This window comes from Ischnura elegans, chromosome 11, assembly GCF_921293095.1.
Source record: "Ischnura elegans chromosome 11, ioIscEleg1.1, whole genome shotgun sequence".
Taxonomy (NCBI): Eukaryota; Metazoa; Arthropoda; class Insecta; order Odonata; family Coenagrionidae; genus Ischnura; species Ischnura elegans.
In genome coordinates, this window is record NC_060256.1 from 79,135,584 (window position 1) to 79,151,029 (window position 15,446).

General features: G+C 39.3%; 1 protein-coding gene across 12 annotated transcripts in view; it reads right to left on the reverse strand.

The window, feature by feature from the left end:
• Nucleotides 1-15,446, reverse strand: part of LOC124168362 (patronin) — a 210,653-nt gene that overhangs the window by 19,722 nt on the left and 175,485 nt on the right. For all 12 annotated transcript variants that reach the window (XM_046546562.1, XM_046546569.1, XM_046546572.1 and 9 more), the window contains 4 exons: nt 12,998-13,253; nt 12,271-12,435; nt 6,015-6,251; nt 3,246-3,441 (listed from right to left, as the gene is read on the reverse strand). In XM_046546562.1, the coding sequence (XP_046402518.1) occupies nt 3,246-3,441; nt 6,015-6,251; nt 12,271-12,435; nt 12,998-13,253 (854 nt within the window). The remainder of the gene's footprint in view (nt 1-3,245; nt 3,442-6,014; nt 6,252-12,270; nt 12,436-12,997; nt 13,254-15,446) is intronic.

Sequence of the window (15,446 nt, forward strand, 5' to 3'; positions counted from 1 at the left end):
AATTAAGAAGAAGAGTAGGCAACATACAAAAAAGTACAGCATGACAGAATATTACAGTCATTTGAAGCAATGTGGAGAAAAAACATGAAAACATATTGACCTTCATTACAAGAGAGCGAAAGAGAAAAGCAAACATAAGTACAGTAAACAAACTCTTCTGATGAGGCCATGATGATGACAAATTTCACAGAGATTTAAACAAGTAACTTGCAAGTGCAAATATTCAACTCATCAAAGCACCTGCTTTGCTTCTTGAAGTACTCACCCAGGGAACAACTTAGATTTTACACAATAACTTAATTAAATATTTTGTTCTAAATAATGAATTTCCATTTTATGATCAGGAAATGAAGACTACTTCATATTTTAAGGAATTCAATAATAAAGAACACACATGAAAGAAAAACTCTTTGCTACTGTTCAGATGAATATTTGTTCTTATTGGCATAAGTACAAACTAAATATAAATATGAAATACCAGTTAATGTCAATTATTACGGTTTTAATCAGTAAATGCAAAGAAAGAAAACTTAAGCTAATATTAACTATAAGGAAATAAATATAAATGCTTACATTTTATGAAAAAAATATTATATCACCCTGGACTAGCTTTAATACACCAAAAAACACGAGGCAGTAGAGTAAAAGCTCTGTTCTTTTCAAGATAAAACCTAATTTTGAATTTTGTACTTTCTTCCAGATCAATAGTTTCTGAAGGAATAATGAAATCAAAATGATCATAAAAACAACATTTTCTTCAATTTACTGATTCATAAGAGTGATTCATCATAATTAACCATTCTGGAAATAATCAAGAAAATATAATCTTCACACAGCTACCTTCTGAAGTTATGACAGGAGCTTTTTATTTTTGTATTTTTTAATATTTCCTTTTGCATTGCTTTTACCTGAATTAAACATGTTCTTTATCAAGGGTTATCATAACCTGTTTGAATAAAATATATATTATGCCACAAATTTATATCAAAAGAAAGTGAAAATATATAACAAGTACGGAACAAATACGGCAGATATTTTAATTAGGGATGGACGGATCCAGGATTTTTTTTAAATCCGGATCGGATACTTGATTTCAGGAGTCGGATCTTCGGATATTTTTGGATCCAAATGCATTTTTAATTGCCAGCTATAAACAAAGCAATTATTTAAGTTTCTTCTGGGTCTGTGAGATCAAAGGAATGCTAGATTTTCATTCACATTTGAATATTTTAACTGGTTAAAAATTATTTTGATAAGCTTCCCAGTTATTTGACAGTATTCACATTTTCCTCATGTACTACTCCCCCGATTTTTGTCACTTTCTCATTGCATGCTGACTTGCGTTTCACCCGCAAATGCTTCAGTTGTGGAGAGGTGGATTTTGCACTTCCTCGCCAAAATGTACTCGTATGGTATATGTTGAGCTCTCTTTATCTCAATAAAAACGTTTCCTCGCAATGAAATACATTTATTAATTTAAATTGCAACTGTGCAATCTGCGACATAATTGACAATGTTTAGAACAACATTGACTTCAAGTGCGAGGAGGTGCCAGAACAGAATAAGACAACCACTCAGCAATCAGAAGAGGAAGAGGTGGGTAGCAAAAGCATGTAAAGGTGAGGTGGAGGGGAAGGGAGCACGATCCATTTGCCTTTCAAGCAACAAGACTACGAATGGGGGAGTCTAAGAAGAACCTGTCAGACCTTGATATTTTGTGACATCATTGCCTTCAAAGCGAAGCCAGGCGAGCTATGTGACATATGCAGTTAGCATTTCCAGTCCCTCTCTACTTGTTAGATGGGGCTAATGCTGTGCTTGTTTCTTTGAAAATTGTGCTGTTTCGATGTTGTTGAATATTAGTAAATTCTAGTTGTAACTAGTAAACATAATGGCAATCAGTTAGAGCTGAAAAAAACTCTAATATCGTCAGAAATGCATTGTGTTTGGTCTTATTCTTTTTTAAATATTCTTTATTCTTTTTTCTTGTGCATGTCATCTAATTGCCGAAGCTATCGAGACATCTTTGGGACAAGAAAGTCACTCACCAAGCATTTGTCCTCCAGAAATAGAGAATTGAAGCAGGTAGGCCAAAAAAGATCAGTTGGTGAGACAGAGTTAGGGATGAAACACTTTGACTGTTCTCGTGTAACTTGATATTTTCCTTCTAAGACTTTGAAGAATGATTTATGGTCTATGTGATCTCGGAAATGAAAAAAAAACATCAAAGGCATGGGCTGATGGAGGGGCGAGGTGATTTTCTGAAATCTGCAAAGTAGTTACTTTTGATGTGATTATTATACTATGATGCTGAGATTTCCCAATGTTTTTTCAATCTCTTGGGAAGAGTCACATTATGTGTCTGTCGTATTTTGCCTAAATTTTTTTCACGGCTGAAATCCTTTTGCATAATCCCTACGAGAGATTTTAAACAAAATGGTTTATGAGTAGAACAACCATCATATTGCGACGGCCCTTACTAAAAGAGGATCAGAATTCTTTTCACTCTCTTATGGGACGCTGCATTCACAAAAGCAATAATAAAAAATTTCCGATCCAGATCTGACGCCTTTAATAAATTTGGATCTGAAGTATCTGGTGAAGGGGAATATCCACGGATATTTGGATCCGAGGTATCCGATCCAACCATCCCTATTTTTAATGGGAAATGTGTGGCATTGAGAATGAAATAAAAAAAATATTGCCAATCATCTAAAAGTAATGACAGAAATCTGTTCTCATAAAATATTATGATGAAAGGTGTAGATAAAGGGAAGAGGTCATTCCAAGGCTGAAAAGTTAGCCTCTTATCATAGCTTCTTAATGTTACAACAAATGAGGAAATTCAATTCAACAGAAAAAACTGATGAGGTTCATGAGGTAGAGACTGATGATAAGTGCTTCTTAAGATGATAGTATGTCATCCCACCTGATTTAAAAATATTTAATCTCCTTTATCAGATCAAATCACTGCAAAAGAGGAGTTCAGCTGAACCTTTGGCACTCTAAGCACTCCCGAGAAGAAATTTAAAATAACCATTCCGTTTACTTCCATTCCCTAATGTCAATTTTAAGGATTAGGAGGGAATAATAACCCATGGACTCAAAAGATTTTTTCAAATTTGAGAGCCAAACACAAGTCTGAAATGGTGGCCATTTATCAGCCTCCTGGAATTATTGGACACAATAGCTACAACCAATATACCCATAGATTGGAATTCCAAGGGTTAAGCTAGGACACTCACCCGCTAGACTTGAGCCAGATCCCTTGCGTCCTCGGCTTGGGGTCAACGTTCCAGAGCGCATCTCAGGTGCATCTGTTCCATCGACATGGATGGTTTTGGGCCGGGGTCGCCCACCGGGTCCACCCCTCATGCGAGGCCCACCCGAAGATGAGGATCCCAATGAAGGAGGCATGCCCTTTGTAGGATCATGCTTACCCTAACATGGAAGATAACTTCATAATTATCCGAACTTCTTTAAAAAATTAAGAAGTCACACTCAAATCATCTCGGCATTTTCCCTTGAAAATTTTGTAAAATACCACCTTGAAATTTCCAGGTTATATTACATAGACTCTGGTCAAAATTTATCTCAAATTTGAAATTATCACCTCTGTATTGACACGGTATAATACTTTAATGCTTGAGATATAGGAAAATGTTAAAAAAGCTCCACTACATAGACCCTGAAAATTTTAAGATGATAAAGTCCGTTTTGAACGAGAAATACATCACAAAAAAGACATAATATGATCAGTTGAGAGGGTGGCATACGTCCTCTTCACATTTTTTTCAAAGTTTCAATCACTAGCCCAATTTAGGTGCTATTTTTTTAGAGGTGAATATTGAGGTTGAAGAGGTGTTAGAGTTATAATATAAACTCTTTTCGATCCATTTAAAGTCAAGATACACATTGGGAAAAATGAATTCTACCACTTACAGTTGCTTCATATGTGATAACTGTTATTTCTGCAGTATAATCCAAGGAAAACCACACAATAACTCCTGTCCAGTAAATAATGTTCCATAAAACAAGGATGAAATTTTCAAATGTGATTTTGCAGGTTCAAATATTAAATAATTGAGCAATATTACATGATCAAGCAGTTTTTTACAGTTGTTCGTTGTAAATAAAAAGAGCACAACAATGCCCCACCCTTCCAACTTAAAAAAATATGTATCTTTGGATCACCTTCCCAGGGTGAGATACATGAAGATGATACATATGAAACCAACTGGTAGGTCATACCACCCAAATAGAAAGCAGTGATCCATGCTGGAGTAAATGTCTTAAGGAAATAATGTCATAACTAAAAAAATTAAATGCTTTTTAAAATTATGGTTTCACGTGCTAGTTAGTGAAAGGCATTGAACAGGAACCAATGAACGGTAGTAGGCCTGCTTACTGGCCACTATCACATAATGAGACATCTGCTCCTACTGGGAGTAACAGACTTTGTGTAGATGGTGTGAGATAGGAGAAGAAACAACTACCCATCTATATGCAAGTACCCCACAATCATGAGGACTTGATATAGACACTTGGGCTCACCTTTGTAGAGCCCAGGGAGGTATGAGATCTTCCCATCGGGGACCTCTTGGCCTTTACTAAGGACATAGGCCTCTATGGGTGATTAATCATCAGTGGTTGGCACAATGGACCCTTAGGTCTAAGTGCCCCGGGAGCCTAGCTCCCCCACTTCTTCTTCAAATCTAATCTAATCTAATCTAGTGGAAAGTATGCTTGATTATAGCAATCGAAATACCTTAATTGTTTTCCAAAGGACTTTCAATATTGAGTATGCAACAAGTTTAACCAAGTTAGGGCAACACCTCGTGCATTACCAGGTGTACAATACCTAGCTGTACCACTTAAAAACTAGACGACAGGGTTTGTACAATCACTATTAGAAGTCCAGTAGAAGACACTAAGTTATCATTGATAGTCATGAAAAGCTTTTCACATATTTGTTTAAAAAAGTTTTAAGGCCTGGTTACACAATACATTAACACATACAGGTTAATGTTTATATGTATGAACCCGTGAATGAACATGAAAATGCACCATGTAACCACCCAACTTGTGCAAATGCATAAACAGAAATTAAAACCTGTTCTAATTTGGTTCATGCATTCGTACATGTTCCGTTCCACCAAAATAATTCACGCAAACGTACATTAACTTGTACGTGTTAATGTACCATGTAACCAGGCCTTTACTTTCACTGAGGTCACCATTCCTGAAAGAAGCACATTAGATACACAGACTAAGGACAATTCAAAGAATTATGTGATCATTATCTGATTGTTATTCTTCAATTATTTTAAAGTAACACATTTACAACCTTTATGGGCTGGCCATAACTACAGCATTCATTTTCTAGTAACTCAAAAAGTAGTAGAGTGATATAGGTCTGGGGCAATAGATTCAGTTATCAAGAAATAACAGTACTTCAACTTATTAGGAACCTGACATTGAGTTTTGATAATTGGCGATAAAAAATTTTCTAATACAGTAAGTCCTCAAAATATGAACAAGGAGCATTCCGAGATCTTGTTAGTAAGTTGAATCTGTTCGTTAGTTAAAAATCCTTAGCAAGGCAATGAAAAGTGTAGTTATCCTGCAGAATGCAACACTGCATAACCGTTTAGAATTTACTCACTATGGTGACCAACTGAATTTGCTGCGCATGCGACGCAGCAAGAGGCAAAAAAAATTTTGCTGCCCATAGAAAGGCAAAATGTGAAACACTGTCGGTTCCTGACTTCACAATGGCTTAATTGATATTCACTTAGACAGTGCCCAAAAAGCAATTTCCTCTGTTGCCATACTGCATTGCGTCACACAAACTCAAAGGTGAACCAAATTTGAAATTTCTGGCACGCTTCAATTTTTTGAATGCTCATACCTCTGAAAGCTCGTAAGTCAAATGTTGGTAAGAAGAGGACTTACTGTATATTGGATCTGAATTTTTACCGGGTCTGATATTTGTTACCCTGGCTCCACCTCACCTCTCGTTCTGCCTCCTCGATTGCCCGCTTGAGGCGATACTTTTCGAGGATCTCGGCCCGTCTTCTCCTCTCCTCCTCCCTCTTGCGCTGCCTCTCCTCTTCCCGTGCCTTGACGTCCTCCCGCCTCTGCATCGCCTCCACTTCCTTCCTGCGCTTCTCCTCCTCCTGCCGCTCCCGCCTCTGCAGAGACATGAGCAGGATGCGCTCCTTACGCCTCTCCATCTCATCCAAAGTTCCCTGAACAAAAAAGGCATTCGTATCAGGAACACAATTAATTGCTAGTTGCTTTTTTCCATTGTCACTATGGTATTGATATTTGGGGTCATTCTTCCACTGCGAAAGAGTAATTAATTTCAGAGAAAAGAGCTGCTAGAATTATTTCAAATTCTAACTCAAGTGAACATTGCAAACCACTCTTTAAGGAGATAGGAATTATGATAATGTATGGAAAACATGAATTTATATGAAAAAACCTTTAATTAATGTGATAGAGAATCTTGTTGCTCTTAAAATTTGTACTGTTTCCACCAATATTATACCAGGCTGGCAATATTAGCTAGAGAGGACTTTAACATGGTTACAGTAAACTCTCGATTATACGAAGCAGGATTTTACGAAGTTTTCGATTATACGAAGTGATAGTGCGGTCCCGGCGAAAAGCCTATGGTAAATACATGGTGCTATTCGATTATACGAAATGTTTCGAATTTACGAACCTCGGATCGGTCCCCAGGAGCAAAAGGCATTCGTTTATACGAACTATGGCGAAATATTTGTCAACAAAAGTAGTTACGCCGGCGTAAGTAGCTAAAAAAAAAATCAGCGCTTCCAACTGTGGTTCATCAAAAGTGTGAAATCGTAAATGATAGTGCAACTTTGGAGAGAAAGGGTTCGCCTAAAACCTCACGGTGGGAATTTAGGGGAAGTAGGACTTAATTAAAATATCGCGACTGATATAATGCCCCTGTTTACGTGCCTATTCGTAAACATCGCATCGACAATAATTCGTAGTTTAACATGTCAGGAAGGTCGAGCGGGGTATTTCGTATACTCCTAATTAACCCTTTGCACTGCTGTGAACGTACCTGGTACGTTCGCAAGGCAGGCTGCTGTGAACGTACTTCGAAGAATACTTGACTACTTTTCGCCGAAGCACTACGAAGGGTCCCTAATCCGGGACCCTTTCCTCGACGAGCTCACCCTCGCTGGCCCCTCTCTTCGACCCTCCGAGCGTGGGGCCTTTCTCCCCAAAAGTGACCGCTCTGACTGCATTTTGAAAATCTATCAATCAATGCCATCATCAAAAATAATTGTTTGCATCGCACTCCTGCCTATCAGGCATTCAAGTACGTCTCTGAACCGTGTTTCTGCGATGAGGAATAACGACTTTGTTAACTTTGCTAAAATGGCCAAGTTAATAAAATTGTCATTTTTCATCGCAGAAACACGGTTCAAAGACGTACTTTATTTCCTCCACTACTATCGCAAATTGCTGGAAATCGGCCGGATTCCCTTTGATAGCGCATCATGAGGATGTTCTCGAGGTTGGTAATTGATACAACTAGCCTACTAGTAATTCTACTGCTATAATATCACGGCTATGGTTGATTCGTTACGTTATACATTCAGGAAGCAGCAGCGGATAAAATCGCGGAGGAGATTAGAGGCTTAAAAGATGATTTTGAAAAATTCTTGGAAGAGCACAGCGCGCAAAATCAAACGATTATATTTCCCTTGACGATGATCTCCGGGCTTGCGACAATGGGATGCCGGTACATGCGTCGGAAGAAGCAGCGGCCGGGACTAGTCATAATAGCAGTGACGACGAAGATGAAAGTGAAGTAATTTCACTAAATAAAAATGAAGTACTCGCTGCCCTCCAAACATTAAGATATATTGATCTGGCTAACGAGTTAGTTCCCCAATTTCATTCCCATTTATGCAAGTGAGAAACCATGGTGGAAGCGGCGATGGAGAAGGGCAAAAAGGAAAAAAATAATTGATATTTTAGTAGTATCTTTTCGTGTATATAATAGCCTTCCTGAATAAACAACTTAAATATCTTAAGTATTGGGCTCTATTAACCACCAACTTATTTTTCGGTCTACTCGTAATGAAGACGCACTTCTAACCGTGAACTTTCTTCTCGCGCGTCTCCCCGTTTTCCCATGCCGAGAGATCTTTCTTTCCAAAGTCTTCGTTTACTTCCTCCCGCGGCCTTCTGCTGATCTTGCTGACACCCATCTTACGCATCCCAAACCCCTCCTTCCCCAGCATTTCCCATTCACTCCCTCCCCCCTAAGGTGACAGAGGTCGAGTGCGTCGCAAAAAATACGGCCCCCAAACGTAGACTGAGGCAGAGCTGAAGGCCATTTCCCCACCCTTCTTTCTCCTGCCCCCTTCACCACTATTCACCACTCCTTTGTGCTGACCACACATCCTTCCTCAGGCAATCCCCATCCCACTCTTATTCACCCCACCCACTGGGAACGTTCCCCGATTGTGGAGAAGGGCATGGTTCATCTTTACCTGCAACGGGGGTAAGTTATTAACCGGAGAGAGGCTGAAGAAGTATCTTCCACTATCAGGGTGCCGCGCTTATAATTCTCTCTCTTCTTCTCTGCTGACGTTTCAATTAAAATTATTTTCTTTGCTCTTTCCTCACTATATTTATTTACGATTATTGCGCGACTATTTTTAGTGCTAAAGCTAAGAAAATCTTTTCTCTACGTCAATGATTCTTTGCATAACTTTCAATACGGAGGAGAAAGGGACACGAAAAGTAAATGAGGTGAATGTACAGGTTTTTGCTTGTCATTTTTGGGAATTCACGCAAGTGAACCAATACTTCACACACATTGAGAAATGATGAAACATCTCTTGTAGAAAAACAATCAATGCGGATAATAACGTTTCCCTCTTTATTTCTCCGATAATGGAAGATGTTTTTCCGGTTGGAACCTTGCTCCTGTCGGCATAAAAGAAGAGAGAGAAATACTATATGAACATAGCACTTCACACCCGGTATGAAGAATATGGTCCGAATGAAGAATGAAGTCTTTCGTAGCAACGTCTGCGAACATGATGGAGCACAGTATCCGGACGGAGAGCTCAAACAGAATTTACTTCAAATATTCGCCAGAAGATAATCATATCCTACGAAATTTAGAATCGTAACCGAATCTCAACAAAAATAACCAATGGAAAAGATAGCACATTCAACTGAATATACAGAGTAACTCGAAATATTAACTTACGAAGGTTATTTAGGAAACGGGTGGAGGCCCTCGTTTTTCTTTTTTTTTCTCGTCACTGAGCGATAGAGGGCGACATAAATGGCGGTTAGGCCGGCTGCCGCTAACATTCCGTGGGTGCTGGAAACAAATATCTATCTTACGCGAACTTAATAGTTGTTATTCGCTCCTAACCACAAATTTATAACATTAAATTCTTATAATAAACTTTGCAATTCATTATTTGATTGCGTTTTCTAAACTGGTCGGGAATTTCTAAAGCGATCGTTGATGTTGAAGTATGAACAAGAAATGGCAATTTTATGGTGGTATAATTATTTAACGATTTTTCACATCATAAATCGATAACAAAAAGCCTTTTCTATGAATTATACCGAAAATAACCACCGAAAACATTTAAATAAGACCACTAAAGACAAAAAACGGCGGAAGAAACAAAATCGAACATTTTTTCGTGACTTATGAAAAAGGTTTGAATTTACGAAACTCGATTTTATGAAGTGCCGATTTTCCGGTCCCACTGACTTCGTAAAATCAAGAGTTTACTGTATTTATTTATTTTTTATCTATTTATTTATTGCCACACCACCAAAAACAGCACTATTTGGCCTTTACATCAGGGTTTTCATAATACATATTTAACAATTAAATGTACACAAACATCTTTTAAATGCTGAATGATAAATTTAAGTGTTACGATGACTGATATTGATATTTGTGAGATTGTATACAAAAGCCTGGGCATTAACATCTTGTAATGCAAGCCCAATCCCATGCTTAACCTCAAGAGAGAATTCCACAGAGGTAAAAAATCACCAGCCTTACCTGGTTGCAGGCAAACAATTCATTCCTCAATGCAAATTTTCTACCAAGTACGTCTAGTCAGCGACTCCAGAAAGATAAGCCCAAGGCAATAACTTGGCCATTAGGTTAAGAATATTCAAAAAGGAACCCTTTGAAATTTTTTGCCTTTGACAAAAGTTAATAAATACAGTGGAAGCTCGGTATAATGAGAGTTCTTTATGGCTCACAAATCACTTGTTTCGTCAAAGCTCATTACATGTGAAGGTGGGTGATGATTAAATCCCCTATATTCAAACACACTCACTTTATCCTTCATCACATGTAAATTGAAAGAAGAAGAAAAGCTATTTTTGAGTGCACTTGCACAAAAATAGCTCTTCTTCCTTAACACTAGAACCGCGGAGGGGGTCAAATTGACCCCTTACGATTTTCAACATGTATATTTCACACTTAATTTTTTTTCACCAACCTGACATTTTCTGACTTTTAATGAATTGTAGAAAGGCGTATTCGTGCGAAATTCCGACGCTCTAGGACTATTTTTGTGAACACTAGACAACAATATACCTAGAACCGCGGTAGGGGTCATTTTGACCCCTGCTCTGTTGTCGTTCCCGAACCTTATATTTTCGCAGCAGAAATTCACCGCAAGCGTTATTTTCGAAGGTCGAATGTATAGGAATGGCATGGATTACCTCTGTCGTTTCTTATTAGGCCGCAGATAAAGGCAACCTGCTCAGCGGACGCCTGAAAGAATGTGAGAGTCGAGCCGCGTAGAAATGGATCTACGTGAAAATTTCCGGGCACCCCCGTTTCCTCGGCTACCCCCACTCAAGGCTCCTTCCTTCTCCTACCGTGCCTCCCCTACCAGTGTGGCGTCATTGTAGTCGCCAGCTCAATTACATGAATTACAATGTAATACTTCGCAATTCACCCGAATTCATCAGTTTGCGCGGTAGTTCGTCTCGCCCGTTCGATTGTTGCGCTGCATCGCTCAGCGCTGAACGAAGGGCAATACCGTTTCAAGGGTGATACTCCATTCAACGCCCAGCGATGCGTCGGTCAAAGGGATACACCGCAGACCAGGTCGTTCGTATTCTCGAGCAACTTCAGGATGTGCCTGAGGATTGCTCTGAGGCGGAGGATGATCCTGTTGTAGTGTATGACGGCGGCGTTGACGCCGAGGAAGACAGTGAAGAGTCCTTGACTGAAGATTCAAGCGAAGACACTGGTAAGTTTCCTATTTTTATTTTACTCGCATTCTTTGATAATTGTTACAAATCTATTTCATAAAGCATTTATTTTGTTTGGTACAGGTAATGAAGGTTAGGAGTATGTTCCCTATCAGCCGCCAACCACCCGCACTCTACGACGTGGACGTGGTCCCCAAATACAGCCTCCCGTGGACCAAGTCGCGTCCACAGTTCCTGCTCGAGGGACGGGGTCGCCCTGGAACTGCCCAGGGCCTCTGCCGTGGTGCTCGGGGCCATCGAGGACGTGGGGGTGGCGATGCTGTAGTCGCACCTGCTGAAGACGACGAGCCGCTTGAGTCTGCTGCTGCCGCTCCTCGTGGCCAGGTACGAGGACGAGGTGGTTCTCGCCGGGGGCGTGCTAGTCTTCAATCTTCTTCTTCACTGAGGGTGATGTTCGCTCAGCATGGGATTTGGTAATAACTCCAACTATGCTGAAGCACATGAAGATGTGCACGGAAAATCGGGCTCGTGAAGAAAGTGGGGAGAAGGACTGGTCGGTATCTATGGATGAACCGGAAGCATTCATTGCAGTTTTGTATGCACGTACGGAGCAAGGAACTTGGAGCTTGACTAGACATTCTTCATTACTGTATGCTTCTCTGCACCAATAAAAGTGTTTCTTTTTTCTTAAATAAATTTACATTTTTCCCCCATCCTCAGCCGAACATATAGTAAAAATGTGAAAAACGCATTATTTGTGCAAGGCGGGTAGCCTATGTAGCGCTTATACCGCCCACATATCATTCAAATTTCATTGTAAATCTCAGATAATTCATTTCACATAGTGCAGTATCCAAAAGAAACCCAAAATACTAAAAATATGGCAAGAAAAGACGAGGGGTCAAAATGACCCCCTCCGCGGTTCTAGGTATACGAAAAAGTCCGCGGTTCTAGTGTTAAACTTGAGTTTTCTTCAGTTAAGAAAGAATAAAAATGTATTTTTACCGGATCTAGGGCTTCAGGAGTAACACCAACCACAAGACCAACAGATTCTCCTCGGCTCCCCCCTCCACCAGGGGGTGCATCTTCGGATGAAGATGTCTCACCGGGTCCTTTGCCTCCTGAGTCATCATCTTCAGATCGGGATTCACCCTCTGATCCTGCACCAAACTGGTGAGAGCACAAGATGCAAAATGTCATAAAAGAGAGATTATAGCTTAAAAAGACATGTCTTAGGAGTCCATTTGAAAATTAAACTCTTTAAAATACAAGGGATAACTTTTGTGTAGAGCATACTGTAATGAAACATTAAATTGCAGTATACTTAACTCTCAATTATCCATTCTAATAGACCAAATGGTTCTAGTGGAAGAAGCATTCCTACTAGGCAATCTATAACACATCAGTAGCATAAGTACTGAAAAATCTAGGGATAATTAAAAAAATTCCCTCCTTGAATGATTCCTACTCTATAATTTAGAGCAAGCATAGATATTTAAAGTCCAATCATATCAATTAATGAGATCAGTTCAAAAATGAGGGGTTGATTTGCTAATTAAATGAATTATTCAATGACTATTATGATAGCAACAAACTATTGGTTGGCTATAAGTTTCAATTAAAGAAATAAATGATTTGCTACGTTTGATGGATCAAAAATGTACACCAGGAATAAAATTTGATGAGTGTCAAAGACAATAGGCTTAACTTTCAACAGGTCGGCACTACTTACCTCATCACCATATTTACTGCTAGGGGGAGGCCTTGAAGACATATTGGATGCCGAGGAAGCATTAATTACATTTGGCTGCGTTCGTCTCCTAAGGTGAGGTTTGGGTCGCCTTGGAGCATCACCATCGCCATCCAGAGAGATATAAAAACCTTTTTCGGGTGTGACACCATCTCGTAAGCTTTCCGTATGCAAGGAGGATGGGTCTTTCGAGCCATGCATCCATGGGGATCCACCACTCTCCATACCTGCATCAACCCTAGAATTCCCAATTTACAAGTCCCATTTCAGAATACAACCTTAACACAAAACTGAGGAATTTTTCGTACATCATTCCCGGCCAAATTCCATCTTTACACCTATTTCATTCTTACACTTTTCTGAGTTTTTTCCCCTTCCTCAATGTAGGCTGTGCTTCATTAAGACTTCAGAAGCTTAGACTTAATATGCATATACCTATAAATCAACAGGTCTCTTTCCGTGACATATTACGCCCAAAAAAATTATTTTATCATCTCAAAATTTCAGGCAATGCTAAATGCCATTTTTATATAATTGTCTCAGGGAAATCTATGAAACTTTATGATTTTCATCCACATGGTATTGTTTTTGCAATGCAGTGCCCATTTTCTTGATTTTCAATGTGGAAAGAGTTCAGGAAGGCAATCCTTTGAAAACTTCTGAAAGTAATTGTAATTATGATAACTTTTCCACCGAGTACAATTACCCCGATTACTATTACATATCTACTTGCCTGGTTAGCATGTTTTCCTGGATAGCATGTTCATTTTTTGTGGTCCCTTCAGAAACGTACTTAACAAGTTCTACTGTATTTGAGTCCCAAGGAGTCCCAGTTCCCAAGGAGTCTACCCTACCAACAAGGAGAACTACATGGAAATTTGTCTTCTAGGCAAATCTGCCAGGTAAATGACAGAGCTCACATGAGTGTTCTAGTGTTTTAATCCCAATTTGATGTATTTCAAGCATTGACATCCTTCCCAAATTCTCAATGCTTTATCTTTCCCTTTCCTGTCCCCATTTTTTACCCAGTAAAGGGTGTGGCTATAGTGATCCAGAAATGGAAGATTCCCATTTTCCAAAATATGCTTAAATGTTTCTTGATTGAAGCTTTCGCGGCTCATGATGATTAAAAATAACTCACATTCGGGTGTATGCCGCGTGTCGTAATGCCAAGGATAGGACGTCACTTCAAATGGAAGGAGTATACGAAATCCCCTGCTGATCGTGCAAGAAGAAATACATCGGAGAAACGGGACGAACAGTCAAAACTCGGATAGAAGAACACAAGCGAGCCATTCGACTGGGTTACCCTTCAAAGTCAGCCGTAGCGGAGCACGAAGCCACCGGACATGCTATCGACTTCGAAAAATCAAGAGTCATCACGAGGATAAAACATTTTAAAACCCGACTCATCCAAGAGGCCATAGAAATAAAGAAAAACAAGAACAACTACAATAGAGATACCGGATTAAGAATCAGCAATACTTGGAACCCAGTCATCCGCAAAATTTCGTTATCTTCCCCCTCCAGTCCTAACTCCTCACACCCTCCGCCCACCCCTCCCACCTGAAATATATAAAAAGGCAGCAAAAACCAATCCCAAAATTATTCCCTTGAAAAAGTGACCAGCAGTCGGTCGCGAAACGTCGGGGCAATCTCCACTACGACACGCGGCATACACCCGAATGTGAGTTATTTTTAATCATGCTTAAATGTGTTACTGTGTGACATCTTAGAATAGTCAATTGTCCAACTATACCTCGGGATTTGTATCTTTCACTTTCAAGAACGGCTAAACTCATCCAATTTTTCTTCGCCGAAAACATCCTAGTTTCACCTTCCCTTTACAATAGCACCTTGCTATCCACCTGAGCCATCTCCAGCAGGTCCTCTCATTTCCGAGACTTTGGTAATATCCTAAAATTTGGCTATTCTAGACGCACATATTCATTACTTGATATTTTTCATTGAATTGATTTGCACTTGGGAAATAAACTTTGGGTAACCAATTTTAAATATTTTTGAGTGATTATTCGCTTCCTGACACCTCTGGCAAGAACCCACACTTTAATGTACAACCCGCTACTTCTGCACTTCGGTAGCTGGGACGTTACAATGTATAATTTTCTTTCACTTGAGATAGAGGCAAAAGTTGAAAAAGCTACAACTATACTTATTGTGAAAATTTCAGGATTATACTACGATATAAGTATTTAACTAGCAATATGTTACCAGCAAGATGAAATATGGGCATTTGAAAGGGAGTAATACATCCTCTTAAAGGATAATTAATTAAATTAAAAGGTCCTAAATGGCCTTATTATTATTTATTTGGCTATGCAGGAAGACACAGTAAACCCACAATACTCAGAAGTAGTGTTGCTGTACTCTTAAAAGACTTTTCTTTTATAGTGAAAGCAACTTTGATAAA